This window comes from Jaculus jaculus, chromosome 1 (assembly GCF_020740685.1).
Source record: "Jaculus jaculus isolate mJacJac1 chromosome 1, mJacJac1.mat.Y.cur, whole genome shotgun sequence".
Lineage (NCBI taxonomy): Eukaryota > Metazoa > Chordata > Mammalia > Rodentia > Dipodidae > Jaculus > Jaculus jaculus.
Window position 1 is genome coordinate 124,173,690 of NC_059102.1, and position 22,144 is coordinate 124,195,833.

The window sequence follows — 22,144 nt, forward strand, 5'->3', positions numbered from 1 at the left end:
CTAAGCCATCTCTACAGCCCTTACTTTCATTTATTTATTTATTTATTTTGGTTTTTCGAGGTAGGGTCTCATTTTAGCCCAGGCTGACCTGGAATTCACTATGTCTCAGGCTGGCCTCGAATTCTCTGCAGTTCTCTCACCTCTGCCTCCCAAGTGCTGGGATTAAAGGTGTATGCAATCACACTGAAAAAAAAAAATGTTTTTATTAAACTGCCATGCAGCAGGGGATTGAAGTAGATACTCTCACCCATCAGAGAAAGCAGAGGTGTGCTTCTCAGGTTTTTCAGGGAAAGGAGGACTTTGCCCCACAGGTAAACAGACTTAGTTAATATGTGACATGGGCTGTATATCGAGGTAGGAGAGTGAGGCATAGGAGACTTGGATTGTGTTCGAAGGGTCACCCTTTCCTTAGGGTGGGAGAGCGGGGCCTAGTTAATGTGTGACCTCTATCACATGATGAGCTGCTGGGACTTGACTGTCTTAAAAAACTTTTTTTCAGGGGGCTCGAGAGATGGCTTAGCAGTTAAGCGCTTGCCTGTGAAGCCTAAGGACCCCAGTTCAAGGCTCAATTCCCCAGGTCCTATGTTAGCCAGATGCACAAGGTGGCGCATGCATCTGGAGTTCATTTGCAGTGGCTGGAGACCTTGACGCACCCATTTTCACTCTCTCTCTCTGCCTCTCTGTCTGTTGCTCTTTAATAAAATAAACATAAAAACTTTTGGGGGGGGCGTGGTTGGAAATAGGGTCTCACTCTAGCTCAGGCTGACCTGTCACTATATAGTATCGGCCTCAACCTCATGAAAAATCCTCCTACCTCTGCCTCCCAAGTGCTGGGATTAAAGTTGTGTACCACTACACCCACCATTTTATTTTCTTTTTTTATTTTTTATTTTTTGTTGTTTTTCAAGGTAAGGTCTTACTCTAGCCCAGGCTGACCTGAAATTCACTGTGTAGTCACAGGGTGACCTTGAACTCACGACAATCCTACCTCTGACTCCCAAGTGCTGGGGTTAAAGGCATGCGCCACTACGCTTGGCTATTTTATTTTTTTTTATTAGTTTTTCTTCTTCTTTTTTGTTTTCAGCAGTTTTGTTTTGTTTTGTTTTGTTTTGTTTTGTTTTGTTTTGTTTTGTTTTGTTTTGTTGAAGTAGGGTCTTGCTCTAGCCCAGGCAGGCTGACCTGGAATTCACTGTGTAGTCTCAGGCTAGCCTTGAACTCATGGTAATCCTCCTACCTCTGCAACCTGGGTGTTGGCATGATGGCATATGCCACCATGCCTGGCTTTTCTTTTTAATCTTTTTAAATTTTATTTTAATTTATTTATTAGAGACAGAAAGAGGGAGAGAAAGAGAGAGAGAGTGAGAGAGAATGGGCGCGCCAGGGCCTCAAGCCACTGCAAATGAATTCCAGACATATATGCCATCTTGTGCATCTGGCTAAAAGGGACTTGGACAATTGAACCTAGGTCCTTAGGCTTCAGAGGCAAGCGCTTAACCGCAAAGCCACCTCTCCAGCCCCCGTGACTAAATCTTTTTAAAATATAGTGCTCCCTAGCTTTTTCTTCCTTTCTTCTCCTCCCTCTCCTCTCTCTCTCTTGGATTTTTTTTAAAAGAAATTTTTTAAATTGTTATTTGAGACAGAGAGAGGGAGAGAGAGAAGGAAAGAGAGAGAATGGGTGCATCAGGGCCTCTAGCCACTGCAAACCAACTCCAGACACATGTGTGGTTCCTGGGGAATCGAACTTGGGTCCTTTGGCTTCACAGGCAAGTGCCTTAACTACTAAGCCATCCCTCCAGCCCTCCTGGATTTTTTAAGAAAGCATTTTTATTTATTTATTTGAAAGGAGAGATAGAGAGATAAGGCACACCAGGGCCTTCAGCCACTGCAAATGAGCTCCAGATATATGAACCCCTTTTGTGCATCTGGTTTTATGTGGGTACTGGGGAATCAAACTTAGGTAGTTAGGGTTTGCAGGCAAGCTCCTTAACCACTTAGTCATGTCTCCAGCCCCCTCTTAATTACAGATGTGAGCCACCCTGCCCAGTTCCCAGCTTTCTTTTCTTTGCTTTTCAGTTATGGAAGAAGCAGAGCCCCTTTCAGTAGAGTTTCCATCAGTGTGAATTGTGGTTTGCATCCCTGTGGTGTAATTTTAAAAAAAAAATTTTTTTTTAATTTAGTTGAGAGAGGGAGAGATACAGAAATAAGCAAGTAGAGAGAGAGAGAGAAAGAATGTGCATGCCAGGGCCCCAAGCCACTGCAAGCAAATTCCATATGCATGCACCCCCTTGTGCATCTGGCTTACGTGAGTCCTAGGGAAATGAAACCTGGGTCCTTTGGCTTTGCAGGCAAGCGCCTTAACTGTTAAGCCATCTCTTCAGCCCTCCTCTGGAATTTTTGAGACAATTTCATTATGTAGCCCAAGCTATCCTGGAGTTTACTATGTAGGCCAAGATGGCCTTGAACTTGTGGCCATCCTCTTGCCTCTGCCTCCTAAGTGCCTAGGATTACAGATGTGAGCCACCCTGCCCAGTTCCCAGCTTTCTTTTCCTTGCTTTTCAGTTATGGAAGAAGCAGAGCCCCTTTCGGTAGAGTTTCCATCAGTGTGAATTGTGGTTTGCATCCCTGTGGTGTTCTTTAGCAAGTCCTCCAGGCTCTCTGTATTGTAGCAGTCCAAGGGTATGACCATATGATCGTTGACAGCAGCAGTAATGGCAGGGGTACGTCTGCGAGCGTTGGAACATTGTCTCCACCTGGGATACTTTGTCACTGGAGGTGTTTGGGACTGAGGTGACTAAGTGGGATGGACATGCACTGAAACGTCTGGTGCCAGCCTGACACACAATTCTGTTGTTGTTGCTGTCGTCATCATCCTCAGAACTGTGTGGGACCCGAGTTCCTATTGGAGCCATTTTCTGGCCCAGGCCCTTCTGTGCCCCTGAGGGGAAGTCCACAGTGCCGGTGGATCTGGGAGGCATGTTCCAGAGCGCAGCAGCCATCTCAGTGCACCTGCTGGGGCCACTCTCAGGAAAGAAGGCCAGAGGCTCATTCGTCCGGTACTTGCACCAGACTGTAAGTGTCCTGCCCACCAGTCTGCCATCTTCCTGGCCAGGGGCTCCTGGGCTCCAGCTTGGGCTTGGCTTCGGGCTGTGCATGAGCCTGCCTCAGTAGGTCTCTCCTCGCTGCTGCTGGTGGTCACCCTCCCGCGGCCCTGCTTCTTCAGTCCGGAGCTTAGAGCTCTGCATGGGTCGTCGGCACGTGCTGCTGCCGCGCTGCTTCCACCAGCCCACTGCCAGCCCAGCGTTTGGGGTACAGTCAGGGGGTGCTCAGCAACTATTGGTTGGTTGATGGCGATATGTATAAGCTCAAAGATGGGCGCTGAAGCTGGGCATGGCGGTGCACGCCTTTAATCCCAGCAGTCAGGGAGGCAGAGGTAGGAGGAGTTCAAGGCCATCCTGAGACTACAGCTTGTGCTAGAGCAAGACCCTATCTTGAAAAAAAAAAAAAGAAGAAGTAAACTATTTAGCCAGGTGTAGTTCAAACCTGGAATGCAGGGCTGGGCAAACTGAGACAGGAGCCTCTCTGTGATTTCAAGGCCAGCCTGAGCTATGGAGTGAGTTCTAGGTCAGCCTGGGCCTCAAAACAAAAGAAGCAAAGAATGCTTTAGAAAATTTGAAAAGTAATTATTAGAAAGAAGTACAATTTATATGTTAACCACACTACCATAGCCAATCAATCACCCCTGACATTTGGGTCCTAACAAAGCTGTCACCCAGTGCATCACCTTTGTGCTGTGCTAGAGTGTGCCTTGAGTACTAGGCCCTGTGATACCACCACCTCAGAGACCCATTCGAGGGACAGTAGGCAGAGCTGGCAAAGACCCACCATGTTTCTCCAGGGCAGAGCCTGGTGCTGACTCTGTGATAGAGCCCTTGTCAACTTCTCTGACCTTTTGCCCATCCTGAGCCTCTGATCTTATGTCCTCACGTGCAATATCAGGATGAGCCTGTCACCTCTGGGGACTGCCTTGGGGACTGAGCAGATTGTGATTCACAGCAGGAGTTCACTACTGGCCACAGCAGGTGGTGGCAGAATGGAAGTGACCTGTCTCTGCTACCCACTGGTGCTGTGGAACCTGAATTACAACATAGTTTCAGATCAACAGGACTGAGTTTGAGTGATTTTTGTCATGTGACCTTGGACATCTCAACCCCCACAGAGCTCCCACACTCCCATCTGTAAAAGGGGCCAACCCAGCTGGGCATGGTGGCACACACCTTTAATCCCAGCACTCAGGAGGCAGAGGTAGGATCTCCATGAGCTTAAGGCCACCCTGAGACTACGTAGTGAATTCCAGGTCAGCCTGGGCTAGAGTAAGACCTTACCTCGAAAAAACAAAACAAATAAGTAAAAATTTGAAAAGAATGGAGCTGGGCGTGGTGGCGCACACCTTTAATCCCAGCACTCAGGCAGAGGTAGGAGGAGCACCGGGAGTTGGAGGCCACTCTGAGACGGCATAGTGAATTCCACGTCAACTTGGACTAGAGTGAAACCCTACCTGGAAAAACCAAAACAAACAAACAAACAAAAGGGGTAGAGAGATGGCTCAGAGGTTAAGGCACTTGTTTGCTTGTCTGCAAAAGGGAAAAAAGGGGGGAGGGGATCCAAGCCAGATCATTCTGCTACCACGCCCAACCATTCTGAGTAACCCATGGCAAGCCTAGGAAGACATCTGGCCTCAGAAGTCTTTCTCACCTCCTGCCTCTCCTTCTTAGTCCTCATCCCCTCCTGACTCATCCTGTAATCTGACCATCAGGATGCACAGAACTGGAACTGGGATGCACGGCCCTGCAAGTGGGTGGTAGAGTTTGGTGGCTGGTAGATCCCTGACAGATGCCTAGAGGGACAGGCTGGGACAGCCTGCTGCAACTTATTCACCTTCCCAGAGCCCAGGTCTCCACCTCTTTCTGGAAAATAGAGGGTGGGGTTGTGGCCTTTAAAGCCACTCTCTGGGGCTGTGGGCAGGCTCCACACCTGAATGACTCTCACACAGGCCTTCACTTCTCTGTCTCCAGTTCATCATGGCCAAACAGCTGCAGGCCCGAAGGCTGGATGGGATTGACCACAACCCCTGGTGAGCTGATGGGTTGGGAAGGTGTCTGGGCATCCCTTCTCTCACGGGCTGACCATCTCCAGTTTGTAGTAACTCAGTGATAGCCAGGATGTATAGTGACAGCCACAGCTTAAGGAGAGGCAAGACCCAAAGTCATGGGCTAGCCTCAAATCTCAAATCTCAATCTCCCCTTCTTTGATGTTTCATTGGAGCCTGTAAATATACTAGTTCAGGTTGCTCAAAGTGCTGCATGCGTCTGGAGTTCATTTGCAATTACCGGAGACCATCGTGTGCCCATTCTCTCTCTTTCTCCCCTATCTTTCTCTCTCTCTCAAATAAATAAGAGGGACAATTTGGGGGGGAGGATGTTTTGAGGTAGGGTCTCACTCTAGCCTAGGCTGACTTGGAATTCACTATGTAGTCTCAAGGTGGTCTCGAAGACATGGGGATCCCTCCTACTTCTGCTTCCTGAGTGTTGGAATTAAAGGCATGCACCAGCACACCCAGATGACAGTTCTTTTGGTTTTCAAGGTAAGGTCTCACTCTAGCCCAGGCTGACCTGGAATTCACTATGTAGTCTCAGGGTGGCCTCAAACTCATGGCGATCCTCCTACCTCTGCCCCCCGAGTGCTGGGATTAAAGGCGTGCGTCACCACACCCAGCAGATATATATATTTTGAATGCAACCTTGAACTTGGCATGGTGGTACATACCTTTAATCCCAGCATTTGGGAGGCTGAAGTCAGAGGATTGCCACACCATGAGTTTGAAGCCAATCTGGACTATAGTGTGAATTCCAGGTCGGACAGGGCTACAGTGAAACCCAGCCTCCAAAAAAAAAAAAACAAGGGCTGGAGAGATGAGAGATGACTTAGCCATTAAGGCTCTTGCCTGTGAAGCCTAAAGACTCATGGTCAACTCTGCAGGTACCACATAAGCCAGATGCACAAAGTGACGCAAGCACACAAGGTTGCACATGCACACAAGGGGACGCATGCGTCAGTGGTGCTAGAGGCCCTGGTGCACCAATTCTCTCTCTCTCTTTCTCACATAAAAAAGGGGGGAGCTAGGGCTGGAGAGATGGCTTAGCGGTTAAACACTTGCCTGTGAAGCCTAAGGACTCCGGTTCAAGGGTCGATTCCCCAAGACCCACGTTAGCCGGATGCACAAGGGGGCGCACGTGTCTGGAGTTCGTTTGCAGTGGCTGGAAGCCTTGGCACGCCCATTCTCTCTGCCTCCTTCTCTCTGTCACTCTCAAATAATAAATAAAAATAAACAAAAAAGGTGAGGAGCTAGAGAGGTGGCTTAGTGGTTAAGACATTTCCCTGAGAAGCGAAATACCCAGGTTTGATTCCCCAAGACCTACATAAGCCAGATGCACAAGGTGGCACAAACATCTAGAGGTTTACAATGGCTGAAGACTCTGGTGCACCCGTTCTCTCCCCTCCCCTCATCTACCTCTTTCTCTCTCTTTCTCAAATAAATAAAATTAAATTTTAAAAAAGAGGGATGGAAACATTTGCCTGTGAAGCCTAAGGACCCAGGCTTGATTCTCCAAGTCCCACTTAACCCAGATGCACATGGTGGCACATGAATCTGGAGTTTGTTTGAAGTGGCTAGAGACCCTGGCATTCTTTCTCTCTCTCTCTTTCTCTCTCCCTTCTCCCCCTCTCTCTGTCTCTAATAAATAAAAAAAAAAAAAAACAACTTTTGAAAAGAGATAAAAGCCCAGCACTTGGGAGGCAGAGGTAGGAGGATTGCCATGAGTTCAAGGCCACCCTGAGATGACAGAGTTAATTCCAGGTCAGCCTGGACCGGAGTGAGACCCTACCTCGAAAAACCAAAAAAAAAAAAAAAGAAAAGAAAAGAGATAAAAGGGGGCTGGAGAGATGGCTTAGTGGTTAAGAGGTTTGCTTACAAAGCCAAAGGACCCTGGTTCGGTTCCCCAGAACCCACGTAAGCCAGATGCACAAGGTGGTGCATCTGTCTGGAGTTCGTTTGCAGTGGCTGGAGGCCCTGGCACACCCATTCTCTCTCCCTCCCTCTCTCTCTCTCTCTCTCTCTCCCTGTCTCTCTCTGCATCTTTCTCTCTCTCTGAAGTAAATAAGTAAGTCTGTTGGGCTTGTCTCAAAAAAAAAAAAAGAAAGAAAAAAGAAAAGAAAGAAAGAAAAAATCCTGACTGAACTTGTTTACCTGGTCCTTATTCACGAGCAGTGCAGTGTAACAACTGTTTACATAACACTTATATTGCACTAGGTATTATTAGTAATCTGGAGATAAAGTGTGTGGGAAGGGCTGTTGACATACCATATTATTGTAGTGCTTGCTGAGCATGTGCTAGACTAGACACTATGTTTCATCCCCAGTACTGAAAAATAAAAATTTATGGGAAGATGGGCTTAGGTTATATGTAACTACTGTGCCATTTAATTAAGGGACTTGATCTTTTTCCATTTGGGTATCTGGGAGGGAAGGGGTCTTGAAGTTAACCTTCTGCAAATACCAAGGGTCAGCTTTTACTTTATTTGATAGCTACTTTGGAAGAAGATGGCTAAGGAAGTGTGATACAGGCCAATTTTTTTTATTTACTTTATTTATTTATTTATTTATTTTGGTTTTTCGAGATAGAGTCTCACTCTAGCCCAGGCTGACCTGGAATTCACTATGTAGTCTCAGGGTGGCCTTGAACTCACAGTGATCCTCCTACCTCTGCCTTTAATCCTAGTACTTGGGAGGCAGAGGTAGGAGAATTGATGTAAGTTCGAGGTCACTCTGAGACTACATAGTGAATTCCAGGTCAGCCTGAGCTAGAGTGAGACCCTACCTCAAAAAAAATAAAAAATAAAAAATGCCAGATGTGATGGCGCCTGCCTGTAATCTGTGAATTTTAGGGGCTGAGGCAAGAGGTTAACATGAGTTTGAGGTCAGCCTAGGGTATCTAGTACCAAGTCAGCCAGGGCAATGTAGCAAGACCCTAGCTCAAAATAAATAAATAGTCAGGTGTGGTGGCTCACATTCATAACCCCAGCACTTAGGGGGCAAAGACAGGTGGAACTCTGTGAGTTCAAGGCCAACATGTTCTGCATAACAAATTCTAAGCCAGCCAAGGCTATATAGTGAGACCCTGTCTCAATAGATAAGTAAGAAAATAAATAAATAATTGACCTGGTATGGTGGTGCATGGCTTATAATCTCAGCATTCCATGAGCAGGGGCAGTGCAATGATGGATCTAAGGCCAGCCTGGACTCAGTAGTGGATTCCAGGCTAGCCTGGGGTATAGAAGAGTCTTGATTCCAAAACAAGGTTGGTTTTTATCTTTAGGAAAACTGAGAATACGTTTACTTTTAAACTTTCCTCATGCATAACATTTGTGGCTTACAAAGATCCTTGGATGCTCTGTAGCATTAGGAATGAGGGAGCCAGGCCCAAAGCTGGCTGGCCTTAAGGGCCTGTCCCTTAGGGTACCTTGTGCTGTGAGTGGTCTGGTCCAGCAAATGCAGCTCCACTGCAAATAAGCACTGTAAGCCACGGGGAAAGACAAGCTCAGTGTCTCCTGATCACTCATAGTGCAGAGCACATCTCTGGCCGCAGATACAGGGGGTCCCCTACACTAAGCAGTGCCTGAGTCTCCACAGACACCCAGTGAGGCGCTTTCATTCAGTGCATTGCTGACACTGTTTGCCTGGGATCCTGTCCTATTCCACAGAGTGAGGAAGGATCCATCCCCACTTCAGATCTGCTCCTGGGACCCTACCTTGAAAAACAAAAACAACAACAAAAAAATCATGATTGTTATTTTTTGGCAGGGGTTTGAGGTAGGGTCTCTCTCTAGCCCAAGCTGACCTGGAACCCACAGTGATCCCAAGGGCTGGGACTAATGGTGTGCACCACCACACTGGCCTAATTCTATTGGTTTGTGTTGTTTTGTTTTTATGAGGTAGTGGCTCACTGTAGCCCAGGCTGGCCCAGACTCACAAGGTTCACTTCATTGCACGGATGAGGAGTGATTCCAGTCCTTATCCTTGGTTTCTAGCTCCACCTCCAGCCTCCTCCCTCCCTGGAGGTCCAGGGGTGACTCAGTGTTGTTTCAGTCGAAGTGCCAGCTCCCCCCACCCACAGCCATCTTCTCTGGGTCATCTAATTACCAGATCAGGCCTTCTCCCTTTGGGGATTCTCTGGATTTAGGAGTTGGGTGTCAAGAAATGAGTGGCAAACCAAGCTGTTTCCTAGGATCCCAGCTCAGAAGGAAGAAGCCTGCAGCTGCACGGGCTACAGGGCTCCTTCCTGACTCTGTCTAGACTCTGAAAGCCAATGCCCCCATCATGCAGGGCAGCAAGGCTGAGGGCAAGGCCAGAGAGGCTGAGGCGCGGACAAAGGCTGGGCAGAGCAGAGCTGCCCTTGAAGCGTGCCTGGAACAGGAGGACAGTGCCAGCAGGGAGTCAGAGCTAGGGACTCCTGGTGGCACAGGCCTGGGCCCAAGGTTTAACGCCTGCAGGCCCTACTTAAGGACGGTCTCTGGAGGGCCCTTGTTCCAAGCACCATGAACCTCCTTCTGCTTTGGGGTCCCAGCCCCATCATTGGCTGTATGACTACCCAGGTCAATGCCCACTTGGAGTCCTAGCACCTCTGTACATTCAGAGGCCTTGTGGAGCTCCATGGGGAATGACAGACTTTAGACATAAATATTATCCATTGTTAGGCGAATTTAAACCATTGTTGAGTCCCCACCTCCCTGCCAGCCCATGGAACCTATTTAATGGACCACCTGCCCCTGTCACATTCAGGGCCTGAAGGAAGTTTGTTGGCACCATCAATGGCAGGTCTGGAGTTGGAGTGACAGTATGGCCAAAATGAGGTCATGGGCATAAACCTTGCTTCACTTCAGACAGAATCAAAAGCAGTCTGCTACGCAGAAGAGGCAGGTGTGTGGTCAGAGCTGCCCACACCACAGCACATCACAGGCCGTCAGGATGATACAATTACTGTTGTCTATACAATAGAGGAAACTGAGGCACAGATGGGCTCAGACCTTTGCTAATGGTTACCCTATGGGTAGAAGATGGGGTGAGGATGCGTGCCAAGCCCATCTGCCTCCAGAGTCCTCCACTCCTTACTCCAGAGGGTAGAGGTGGATCTCCTTCTCCGAGCGTGTGAGGTCCAGTCCAAACCTGCAGACTCTTCTTCCTGGGGACCTGAGTTGGTGGGGAGAATACTGCTGCAACAGGAGCCAAGAGCCACAGCAGCCTGGAAAGCCCTTGTGTGTCCGCGCCGCTCTCAACAGGACGTGTTTGGGGAGGAAGGATTGAGACGGTTTCATTGCGTATTCCCAGCTATCCTTGAACGCATGGTGATGTTCCTGTGTCAGCCTCCCTAGTGATGTGTAATCACTTTGGGCTGGACAGGTGTGTCACAGAAAACCTTTTTTGTGTTTGGTTTTTGTTTTTTTCGAGGTAGGATCTCCAGGCTGACCTGGAATTCACTATGGAGTCTCAGGGTGGCCTCGAACTCACGATGATTCTCCTACCTCTGCCTCCCGAGCGCTGGGATTAAAGGCATGTGCCACCACGCCCGGCTGCAGAAAGCCTTTTTCTTGGTGTAATATGAATGTGCATCTTCTCCCCAGATTGGGCACAGACAACAGACCAAAGGACAATTACACCAAAACCAGTTTTGGTAAACCAGTGAGTTTATTAGGGTTACTTATAGAACAGGATAAGGGCTGTTCATGGGAGCAATAGAGGACTCAAAGGCAGCCACAGCACGAGAGGTCTCATGCCATCCTGGACGACTTCCCATAGCTGCTTCCACTCAAAGGCAGCTGCATTGCCAGCGTCCACCTCAGCCCTGGAGACGACTCACGACTGCTGCGTCTCTGGAGCACACAGCACACTTGCAAACTCCCTGAATCTCTGAGACTTCCTTCTGTAATCTCTCCCGCCCCCCATCACCACCAAGGAATGTTTCAGTTTCTAAGTAAAATAACTGGGCTGGAGAGATGATTTAGCCATTAAGGTGTTTGCCTGCAAAGCCAAAGGGTCCCAGTTCAGTTCTCCAAGACCCACAGGGCACATACATCTGGAGTTCTTCCACAGTGGCTGGATGCCCTGGCATGGTAGGCCTATTCTCTCTCTCTCTCCGCCTCTTTCTCTCTCTCAAATAAACATAAATAAATAAAAATATTATCTTTTTAAGGTTTTTTGTGCATCTGGCTTATGTGGGTCCTGGGGAATTGAACCGAGATCCACTTAGCTTTGCAGGCAAGTGCCTTAACTGCTAAGCCATCTCTCCATCCCCACACCCAGCATTTTAAAAACTTTTAAAAACATATTCTATTTATTTGAGAAAGGGAGAGGCAGATAGAGAGAACGGGTGCACAGGGCCTCCAGCTACTTGTCTCTGCCACCCTGTGTATCTGGCTTATGTGGGTACTGGGGAATCAAACCTGGGTCCTTAGCCTTCTCAGACAAGTGCCTTAAGTGCTAAGCCATCTCTGCAGCTCCAACATACTCAGTTTCAGGTCTCCCAGACTTGACTCCCTGAAGCAGAGCCTCCTCCTCCTCTTCAGGGGCGAGACTCTTTCAATCAGGGGGATCCTGGTACACAACTAGCTGAAGAAGCGTGGGAGCTGAGGAGGCAGCTCAGTGGATAAAGCGCTTGCCACACAAGCATGAGGACTGGAGTTTGGGTCCCTGGCAGCCATCTGTAATCCTAGCTAGTGTCCTCAGGCAAGCCATCTGGCTAGACTAACTGAATCTGAGGTCTGAGCTCAAGTGAGAAACCCTGCCTCAATGAAATAAAGAGATTTATTTAAATAAGAAAAGCAGTCAAAGACTTTGACCTCTAAGCCTCCACATGTATACACATTTGCATGCACACACACATGCAGGCAAAAAAAAAAAAAGTGGGTGGTGGTATGGCTCAGTGGTGGAGCCTTTCCTGGTACTTCATGCTGTGGGGTGTGAATATGATGGGGAGGAAAGAAAGTGAAAAACAGGGTAAGGCAAGAAAGCCATGGCGGCCAGAAAACACTATTGTTTTGTGGTTTGGGATATCAACATTATTTCTTTTGTTTTGGTTCTCACTCTAGCTCAGGCTGACCTGGAATTCACTATGTAGTCTCAGGGTGGCCTTGAACTCACAGGGATCCCCCTACCTCTGCCTCTCTAGTGCTGGGATTAAAGGTGTGCGCCACCACGCCCGGCTAACATTATTTCTTACCATAGTCATAGTCAAAGAAATTTGAAATCACGTGGGCTGGCCCATATGATAGGCACAGCGCCTGGCCACCTCATCTAAGTATGGGACCTGACTTGACCCCACACAAATTGACAGGCCTAGGACAAAAGTCTATTAACAATCTTTTTGTTTGTTTGTTTTCAAGGTAGGGTCTCGCTCTAGCTTAGGCTGACCTGGAATTCACTGTGTATTCTCAGGGTGGCCTCGAACTCACAGCTATCCTCCTACCTCTGCCTCCTGAGTGCTGGAATTAAAGGCATGGACCACCATGCCCGGCTTTTTAACCATCTTTTAAAAAATATTTTTATTTATTTATTTGAGAGAGAGATAGAAAGAGGGAGGTAGAGAGCTGGGTAGGAGGATAGTTGTGAGTTCAAGGCCACCTTGAGACTTCATAGTGAATTCCAGGTCAGCCTGGGCTAGAGTGAGACCCTACCTCGAAAAATCAAAAAAATTAAAAAAAAAAAAAAGAGGGAGGTAGAAAGGAAGAATGTGAATGCCAGGGACTCCAGCCACTGCAAACAAACTCCAGACATATGTGCCACCTTGTGCATCTGGCTTACATGGGTCCTGGGGAAACAAACCAAGGTCCTTTGGCTTTGTAGGCAAATGTCTTAACCACTAAGCAGTCTGTCCACCCATCCACCCCTTTTTGAGGTATTGTAGCCCAGGCTGACCTGGAATTCACTATGTAGTCTCAGACTGGCTTCAAACAGTGATCCTCCTACCTCTGCATCCCAAGTGCTGGGATTAAAGATTTGTGCCACTACACATGGCTCACTCTCTCTTTTCCCTCTCTCCCTCTCTTCCTTCCATCTTTCCTTCCTTCCTTTCTATTTTTTTGTTTGTTTGTTCCTTCCAGTTAGGGTCTTTCTCTAGCCCAGAACTACAAAGTGAGTTCCACGCTGGCCTCAAACTCATGGCATCTTCCTACCTCTGCCTCCCAAGGGCTGGGATTAAAGGCATGCACCATCATGCCTGGCTTTTTTCTTTAAAAAATGTGTGTGTGTGTGTGTGTGTGTGTGTGTGTGTGTGTTTATTCATTCATTTATTTATTTATTTATATTTATTTATTTATTTTTGAGAGAGAGAATGGGTGCACCAGGACCTCTAGCCACTACAAACAGACTCCAGATGCATGCGCCACCTTTTGCATCTGGCTTATGTGGGTACTGGGAAATCAAACCTGGTCCTTAGCTTCACAGGCCTGGTACCTTAACCTCTAAGCCATCTCTCCAACCTTAAAATGGCTTAGTGGTTAAGTCATATGCCTACAAACCCTAAGGACCCAGGTTTGATGCTCCAGGTCCCACATAAGCCAGATGCACATGGTGGCACATGTGACTGGAGTTCATTTGCAGTGGCTGGAGTGCCCATTCTCACTCTCCCTCTATCTCTCTCCCTCTCCCTCTCTCTGCTCCAAATAAATAAATAAAATAAATAAAATGTAAAAAAAATTTAATGCCAGGTGTGGTATTGCACACCTTTAATCCCAGCATTCTGGAGGTCAAAGTAGGAGGATCACTGTGAGTTCTAAGCAAACTTGAGATTACACAGTGAATTCTAGGTCAGCCTGGGCTACCGTAAGACCCTACCTTGAAAAACTAAAAAAGTTAAAGTTTGCCCTTTCCAAAATTTGGATTTTTATTATGAATCTAAGGCTCTTTCAATTTTTTTTTTAAACCAGGCATAGCGGTGCATGCCTTTTAAAAAAATTTTTTTTTGTTATTTTTATTTATTTATTTGAGAGTGACAGAGAAGGAGGCAGAGAGAGAGAGAGAGAAGGGATGTGCCAGGGCTTCCAGCCACTGCAAACAAACTACAGATGCGTGCGCCCCCTTGTACATCTGGCTAACATGGGTCCTAAGGAATTGAGCCTCGAACCGGTGTCCTTAGGCTTCACAAGCAAGCGCTTAACCGCTAAGCCATCTCTCCAGCCCAAGCTCTTTCAGTTTTATACTGATTAAATCAGCCCTGCAGTATTTGATTAACAAAAAAAAAAAAAAAAAAAAAAAGGATTTATTTGCAAGACACACACCATGGATGTTCCAAAGCGTTTTGTTCCTGTGAAGGAACTCCAGTCACATGTACTACTTTGTGTATCTGGCTTTATGTGGATCCTGGGGGATCGAAGCCTGAGCCATTAGGCTTTGCAAGCAAACACCTTTAACTGCTAAGCAGTCTCCCCCAAGCTCCCATTAGCCATCTTTCTAGAGTAGCTTTGTGTATGCTTACCTTGCCCAATAGCAGGTAGATGTCTTGGGGTGGGGGGGCCTTGAGTTGGCTGGTGCTAACTGTCCATTTGTTACAGGGTGGAGTTTGTCAGACTGAGCAATGAGTATGACGTCGTGAACTTGGGTCAAGGTTTCCCTGACTTCTCCCCACCAGACTTTGCTCTGAAAGCCTTCCAGCAGGCCACCAGTGGGGACTTCATGCTCAACCAGTACACCATGGCCTTCGTGAGTATCCCACCTCTACTGGAGACCCTGGGGAAAAGGAGCAGGCCTTCTGGGTACCAAGGCTACACAGATGTCAAGGCCCATGGGATTGAGTTAGTACCATTTAGGTTTACTAAACGACTCCTCTGTCCCGGGCCCTGTGTCTCAGGGCCCAGTGAAGAGGTCAAACTAAGAAACACTCATGACCAAGACAGCTGATCCCTGCTATGAGGTAGGAGGAGGGAGGACATGGGAACAGAGAGGACTGGATGACACCTGGGGTGCAAGAGGATTGGAAGAAGCTGCCAGAAGGAGGTATCATCTAAACCAAGCCCTGAAGGACAACTACATCCCAGTTTATGTAAGGGCCATTCAGAAAATATTTGCCAACCTTGGGCTAGAACAGTGGAGTTTTTTTGTTTTGTTTTTTAATATTTATTTCAGAGAGAAAGAGGGGCAGAGAGAGAGCATAGGTGTACTAGGGCCTTTAGCCACTACAACTGAACTACAAACGCATGTGCCACCTTGTGCATGTGGTTTCACATGGGTACTGGGGAATTGAACTTGGGTCTTAGGCTTTGCAGGCAAGTGCCTTAACTGCTGATCCCCACAGTGGTTGTTTTTAATATTTATTTTATTTATTTATTAGAGAGAGAGAGAGAGAATGGCTATGACAGGGCCTCTAGCTACTGCAAACAAACTCCAGGCACATGTGCCACCTTGTGCATCTGCCTTTTTTGCTTAATGGGGAATCAAACCTGGGTCCTTAGGCTTCACAGGCAAGCACCTAAATCACTAAGCCATCTTTCTAGCTCAGAACAGTTGTGGGGTTGTTTCGTTTATTTTGCTTTGGTTTTTTTGAATTTAAAAAAATGCTTTTTTTTTTACTTATTTGAGAGAGAGAGAAGAGGCAGACACAGAGAGAATGGTCACAACAGGACCTCCAGCCAGCACAAATTCCAGACACATGTGCCATCGTGTGCATCTGGCTTACATGGATACTGGGGAATTGAACCTGGGTCCTCAGGCTTCTCTGACAAGTGCCTTAAACACTAAGCCATCTTTCCAGCCCACTTTTTTGAATTTTTATTTATTTATTTTATTTTTTGGTTTTTCAAAGTAGGGTCTTGCTCTAGCCCAGGCTGACCTGGAATTCACTATGTTGTATTTATTTATTTAAGAGAGAGAGAGAAAGAGAGAATGGGTGCACCAGGCCCTTCAGACACATGTGCCCCTTGTGCATCTGGCTTATATGGGTACTAGGGAGTCAAACCTGGGACCTTGGGCTTCACAGGCAAATGCCTTAACTGCTCAGCCATTTCCCCAGTCCTATATTTTTTTTTCTTTCTGACCTGAAATTCACTATGTAGTCTTAGGGTGGCTTTGAACTCAAGGCAATTCTCCTACCTCTTGTCTCCAGAGTGCTTGGATTAAAGACATACACTACCACTCTAGGCTTAAGTACAAATATTCAGTAGCAGTTACTTTCTCATTGTCGAGATTAAAAAAAAAAAAAAAGCCCAAACATAAGCAGTTTGTGGCAAGAAAGACTTTATTTCTGGCTTAGTTTTGAGGGGAAGTGTCACTGTGTCAGGGAAAGCGTGGCTGGAGCAGACAGCCAGGCATCACATCTTCTAATCAGCGGAGAGGAGTTAGTGATGGGCAGCTGGGTGGGGCAAGTGGTACTGGGCTATAATCCTCCAAGGCCTGCCCCCAGGGAAACATCCTCCCAAATGTTCCATTGGCAGGGTATTAAGGATGGGGTTAAGTCATAAGCACAGAAGGCTGTTAGGGAAATTTTACATTCAAACCTGAGTCCAATCCTAAATTGAGGTGCTTTCAAAGCTGCTGCATACAGTGCTGTTCCTGTGCCTCATTCTTGTGTGATCTCTGCACGTCAGTTTTTTTCTCTGTGATTCTGTTTTACAACTCAACAAATCATATCTGTCTCCCAAGGCTGCCAGGAGGATCAGATCAGCACAAACTTACCTTTAAATCATACAGGGAAATGTGGGAAGTGTGGAGTTTCCATTCCTACTCCCAGGGCTTGGCTGTAATATCAGTGGAGACACACCATGTCAGGTTGCAAATGAGCTGGCTTTGTTGGGAAGGTGATAGAATTGACCTGTGCAGCTGAGCAGGAAAAGAGTCTAGGATGGTCCTCGGTGACTGAGCTGCTGTCCTGACAGGGTTACCCACCTCTGACAAAGATCCTGGCAAGTTTCTTTGGCAAGCTGCTGGGACAGGAGTTGGATCCACTCAAGAATGTGCTGGTGACGGTGGGAGCCTATGGGGCCCTGTTCACAGCCTTCCAGGCCCTGGTGGATGAAGGAGATGAGGTGAATGGTTAGGCTTGGGTGGGGTGGGTCCACCGAGCAGTGCTGACCCCAGCTGATGCGACCCTCATACCAGGTCATCATCATAGAACCTGCTTTCGACTGTTATGAGCCCATGACACTGATGGCTGGGGGTCGCCCTGTGTTTGTGTCCCTGAAGCCGGTAAGGGTGCTGGGTGGAGTGGGTGGCCTTAGGGAACCAAGGAGTGAGCCGAGATAGGCCCTGGAACATGGAACAAGGAGTCCGGTTTTCTGAGCTGGGAGTGAGGGGATAGTGTCCAGGGCCACAAAAGAAGGTGGGCCCGCATGGGAGAGGAGGGGAGGGGAGTTACTGTCAGGCAAACACTGCACCCTTCCTCCCATCTCCTCTTACAGAGCCCCACCACTGATGGACAACTGGATTCCAGAAGTGACTGGCAGCTGGACCCCACAGAACTGGCCAGCAAGTTTACATCTCGTACCAAAGCCCTCATCCTCAATACACCCAACAACCCCCTGGGAAAGGTAGCAGGGAGACATCCTCTTAGAGACTCCTGAAGACTGGGCTCCCCTCCTGACCTTGAACATGAATTGCCTCAGGCCTCATTTTCCTTAAGTGTGAAATGGGAGGGCTGCATGCCATGAACACTGAGGACCAAGCCTCCTACAGGTCCCAGGGTCAGGAGCCCCAGAAAGGTGGGAGGGCTTCGTGGCATGGGCTGGGTTTCTCGTTGCTTCCTGGTGGCCTTGGGACAGTGGCTTTGCCTCTCTGAGGATCTACACACAGGCCCGGTATTGCATATGTTCAAAGGGATAGAGTAGAGAAGCCCATGCACCTGGATTGTCCTCGTGCTCTCTCTCTGAGCACGCTCTGCACTTGGGGACAGTCTCCGTGGTACAGCTGTGCCTGCATTGGGTCCTGCAGGTATTCACCAAGATGGAGCTGGAGCTGTTGGCCAGTCTGTGCCAGCAGCATGATGTCGTGTGTATCTCTGATGAGGTCTACCAGTGGCTGGTCTACGACGGGCACCAGCATGTCAGCATCGGTGAGCCAGGCCCGCCGCAGCTTTCCTTGGACACTTAAGCCCGCCCTTGAGTCCAAGCTGGGAACAGCCCAGGCCTGGTGAAGCCGTGCATCAGTGTGGCCTCGGGGAGGGACTTTCCCTCCCTGTGGCCGCGGGGGCACAGTAACATCTGCTTTCCCAAGGCTGTCAGGAGCAGGAGAGGAGATGGGTCTTGTCAGCTGCTTAGCAGATACTAGTGCAGACTTGCGAGATTGTGCTTGTCCCCGTGCCCTGCCCTTCACTTCCCCATCTCAGCATCTGCTCTCTTTGGCCTTGGGCAGCCAGCCTCCCTGGCATGTGGGAACGGACCCTGACCATCGGCAGCGGAGGCAAAACTTTTAGTGCCACTGGCTGGAAGGTAAATTTGGCCACTTTTCCCCTGTGGGCCTTGGTAGGTGACACCAGCCAGGGGAATTTAGAAAGGTTTGACCCAAAAAATTAAATTAAATTAATAAATAAAAAATAAAGCTGGCCATGGTGGTGCACGCCTTTAATTCCAGCACTCGGAAAGCAGAGGTAGGAAGATCGCTGAGAGTTCGAGGCTACCCTGAGACTCTATAATAAATTCCAGGTCAGCCTGGACTAGAGTGAGATCCTACCTCGAAAAAACAAAATAAATAAATAAATAAATGAGTAAATTAATTAATTAAAGGTGGGCATGGTGGCACATACCTTTAATCCCAGCACTCGGGAGGTAGAGGTAGGAGGATCTCTTATCAGTTGGAGGCCAGCCTGAGACTACGGAGTGAATTCTAGGTTAGCCTGGGCTAGAGTGAGACCCTACCTCAAGAAATGAAAAGAAATTAAAAAATAGAAAGGCTTGGTATGATCTTGAGGGCCTCACCCAGTTGTGTTCCCGGTACAGGTGGGCTGGGTCCTGGGTCCAGATCACATCATGAAGCACCTTCGGACTGTACACCAGAACTCTATCTACCACTGTCCCACCCAGGGCCAGGTGAGGAGGGTGGGGAACCCTAAGGGATTGGGGCAAGGGGACAAAGGAGCAACTGAAAAGGCCAAGCTGGCCCTAGGGCCAGGACGCAGCTGACCTGCCCGCCATCTGCCCCGCCAGGCTGCAGTGGCCCAGTGCTTTGAGCGGGAGCAGGAGCACTTTGGCCAGCCTAGCAGCTACTTCATGCAGCTGCCGCAGGCCATGCAACTCAACCGCGACCACATGATCCACAGCCTACGGTCCACGGGCTTCAAGCCCGTGGTGCCCCAGGGCAGCTACTTCCTCATCGTGGACATCTCAGACCTCAGTGAGTAGGGCTTGCTTAAGCTCCTGGCAGGTTCTGGGGGTTTTGAGGTTGCAAAAAGGCTCAACCTGGCCTCTGTCCTCCCCAGAGAGCAAGATGCCAGACCTTCCTGGTGCTGCGGATGAGCCCTTTGACAGTCGCTTTGTCAAGTGGATGATCAAGAACAAGGTGGGCCGCGCCTCTGCCGAGGCCACTAGGTTCATTGGTCAAGGTGACCACCCAAGGGGCACTAGCCAAACCTTTTCTGTGGGTCCTGGCCCAGGGCTACTTCCACTTCAGCAGTGAGGGGCCTGTTTCGAATTTGCACGAAGATGCCATGCTGTCTGCAGGAGTTGGCCATGACCCCTAAGGTCACCAGCTCAGACCTCTGAAGCTTAGTCTTTGTCTGCTCCGGCTCTGCGATGGACTCCTCTTGTCCTGGCCTGATGTCCTGAGGGGCAGGCCATCCTTGTGCAGGCATAGACAGGAGCTTCTCTTCCCCAGGGCCTGGTGGCCATCCCCGTCTCCATCTTCTTCAGCCGGCCCCATCAGAAGGACTTCGACCACTATATCCGCTTCTGTTTTGTGAAGGTGAAAGCAGGTTGGGGGAACCTCTGGGCCTGGGCCACACACCAGGCCAGGAGAGGGAAGAACCAATGTGTATTGTGCAGGACGAAGCCACCCTCCAGGCCATGGACCAGAGGCTGCAGAAGTGGAAGGCAGAGATGGGGCCCTGAGGCCGCCCTCAGCCCTGACCCTCAGGAGCACCACATATGAAGATGCCTGTCTTCACACTGTAGCCACGCCCTTATGGTGGAGGATGGCATGGAAGAACCTTGCCTGAGAATCACTATGTTCCCAGGGAAGAGTCCCCTTGTTGCGGGGTGGGGTTGCAGCAGTCCCGCATCTCCTGGCTCAGGTGCTGAGGGCCCTCTCCTGCTCTTCCCTGCGGCACTTACAGGGTCTTGGGTCTTTCTAATCTCCGACTTGGCTTGGTCAGCAAGGGCAGAGTATCAGGCCCGAGTCCCAGCCTTGCCTTAGCCCGAGCGGAGGCTCAGGGCCACCTCCACCTTTTCTATGGACCTGAGGGAATTGCTTCTGACTTCAGTCTTTTTGCTCCAAATAAAGTTTTAAGTTATTGAAACCCTAGAGGCAGCTTTTTGCTTTTCTCCTGGGCTACTAGACAGAGATTGGCCCAGTTGGGGCGAACCTCAGACCCTACTCTTCCCCTTTGAAGGATATGTTGTGTGCATGGGATAAAACCAGAGTCCAAAAAGAGTGGGGCCTTGGGACTCATCTGAAATCACAGGGCTCATTAATGGGAAACCAAGCCTAGGACACACAACTACCTGCTGTGTGACACTCTCCAAGGACGTTACAGGTACTGGCTACCTAGGCTGGAGTCAGGGTGGTTTGTGTGGGAAGCGATAGGGTTTGGGGTGAGGTGGCCTGGAGGGCTGGGACGTGGTACTTCCTTGGAGGAGGCAGGGGGAGCCAACATGTATGTGCTCCCCACCTGTGCCCCACTCACATGCCGGAGACAGGACCTCTGTTCCACTTAGGAGGCCCTTTGGAAAGGACATGAGGCGTGCTTCCTGACACAAGATGGCCTGGACATCCACGACCTCACAGTGCTGGACACTACCTACACAAGGCCATCATAATAGGAAGAAAAGATCATGACATCAAAAATAAAAGAGAAGGCCGGGTGTGGTGGCACACGCCTTTAATCCCAGCACTGGGGAGGCAGACTTAGGAGGATCACCGTGAGTTCGAGGCCACCCTGAGACTACAGAGTGAATTCCAGGTCAGTCTGGGCCAGATTGAGACCCTACCTCAGAAAACAAAAATAGTAATAGTACTAATAATAAAATTTAAAAAAGGATGAGAGGGAGCATGCACTTAGCCATAGCTGACTGCAAAAGCAGGAGGGGCATTTGGGCTTTGTATTTTTTGAGATGTGTTTTTGTTGTTGTTGTTTGTTTGTTTTTCAAGGTAGGGTCTCACTCCAGATCAGTCTGACCTGGAATTCACTCTGTATTTTCAGGCTGGCCTCGAACTCACAGCGATCCTCCTCCATCTGTCTCTGGAGTACTGGGATTAAAGGCATGCGCCACCACGCCTGGCTTGGTGTGGGGGTTTGAAACAACATCTTACTATGTAGCTTTGGCTGTCCTTGAACTCACTTTATAAACCAAGATGGCTGAAACTTCTAGCAATCCTCCTGCCCCTGCCTCCTGAGTTTTGGGATTATAGGCATGTACCACCATGCACAGTTTAGGAGGTGCTGGGTGTGGTGGTGCGGGCTGAGATAGAAGGATTTTCATGAGTTCTAGACCAGCCTTGGCTATACAGTGAATTCCAGATCAGCCTGGGCTAGAGGGTTACCCTGCTTTAAAGGAAAAAAAAAAAAGTGCTGGAGAGATGGCTTAGCGATTAAGGGTGTTTGCCTGCAAAGGCAAAAGACCTATGTTCAATTCCCCAGTATCCACTTAAAGCCAGATGCACAAGGTGGCACATGTATCTGGAGATTGTTTGCAGTGACAAGAAGCCCTGGCACACCCATTCTTTTCTTTCTCTCTCGCTCTCTCACTGCGCCTTTCAAACAAATACAATATTTAAAGCCGGGAGTGGTGATGCATGCCTTTAATCCCAGCACTCAAGAGGCAGAGGTAGTAGGATCACTGAGAGTTCAAGGCCAACCTGAGACTACACTGAATTCCAGGTCAGCCTGGGCTAGAATGA

The 22,144-nt window shown here is 48.7% G+C and overlaps 1 protein-coding gene across 4 annotated transcripts in view; it reads left to right on the forward strand.

The window, feature by feature from the left end:
* Positions 1–20,548, forward strand: part of LOC123457619 (kynurenine--oxoglutarate transaminase 1) — a 34,381-nt gene extending 13,833 nt beyond the window's left edge. The window contains exons 2-14 of one of the 4 annotated variants that reach the window (XM_045141517.1): positions 2,876–3,069; positions 5,073–5,131; positions 14,659–14,806; positions 16,975–17,124; positions 17,198–17,284; positions 17,497–17,625; positions 18,026–18,146; positions 18,446–18,522; positions 19,030–19,119; positions 19,237–19,423; positions 19,509–19,588; positions 19,904–19,990; positions 20,071–20,548. In XM_045141517.1, the coding sequence (XP_044997452.1) occupies positions 2,974–3,069; positions 5,073–5,131; positions 14,659–14,806; positions 16,975–17,124; positions 17,198–17,284; positions 17,497–17,625; positions 18,026–18,146; positions 18,446–18,522; positions 19,030–19,119; positions 19,237–19,423; positions 19,509–19,588; positions 19,904–19,990; positions 20,071–20,136 (1,377 nt within the window). In that variant the 5' untranslated portion in view covers positions 2,876–2,973 and the 3' untranslated portion in view covers positions 20,137–20,548. Of the gene's footprint in view, positions 1–2,875; positions 3,070–4,875; positions 4,951–5,072; positions 5,132–14,658; positions 14,807–16,974; positions 17,125–17,197; positions 17,285–17,496; positions 17,626–18,025; positions 18,147–18,445; positions 18,523–19,029; positions 19,120–19,236; positions 19,424–19,508; positions 19,589–19,903; positions 19,991–20,070 lie in introns of those variants that run through there. The other 3 variants (XM_045141518.1, XM_045141519.1, XM_045141516.1) reach the window with 3 other exon arrangements.
* The last annotated feature ends 1,596 nt before the right edge of the window (positions 20,549–22,144 follow it).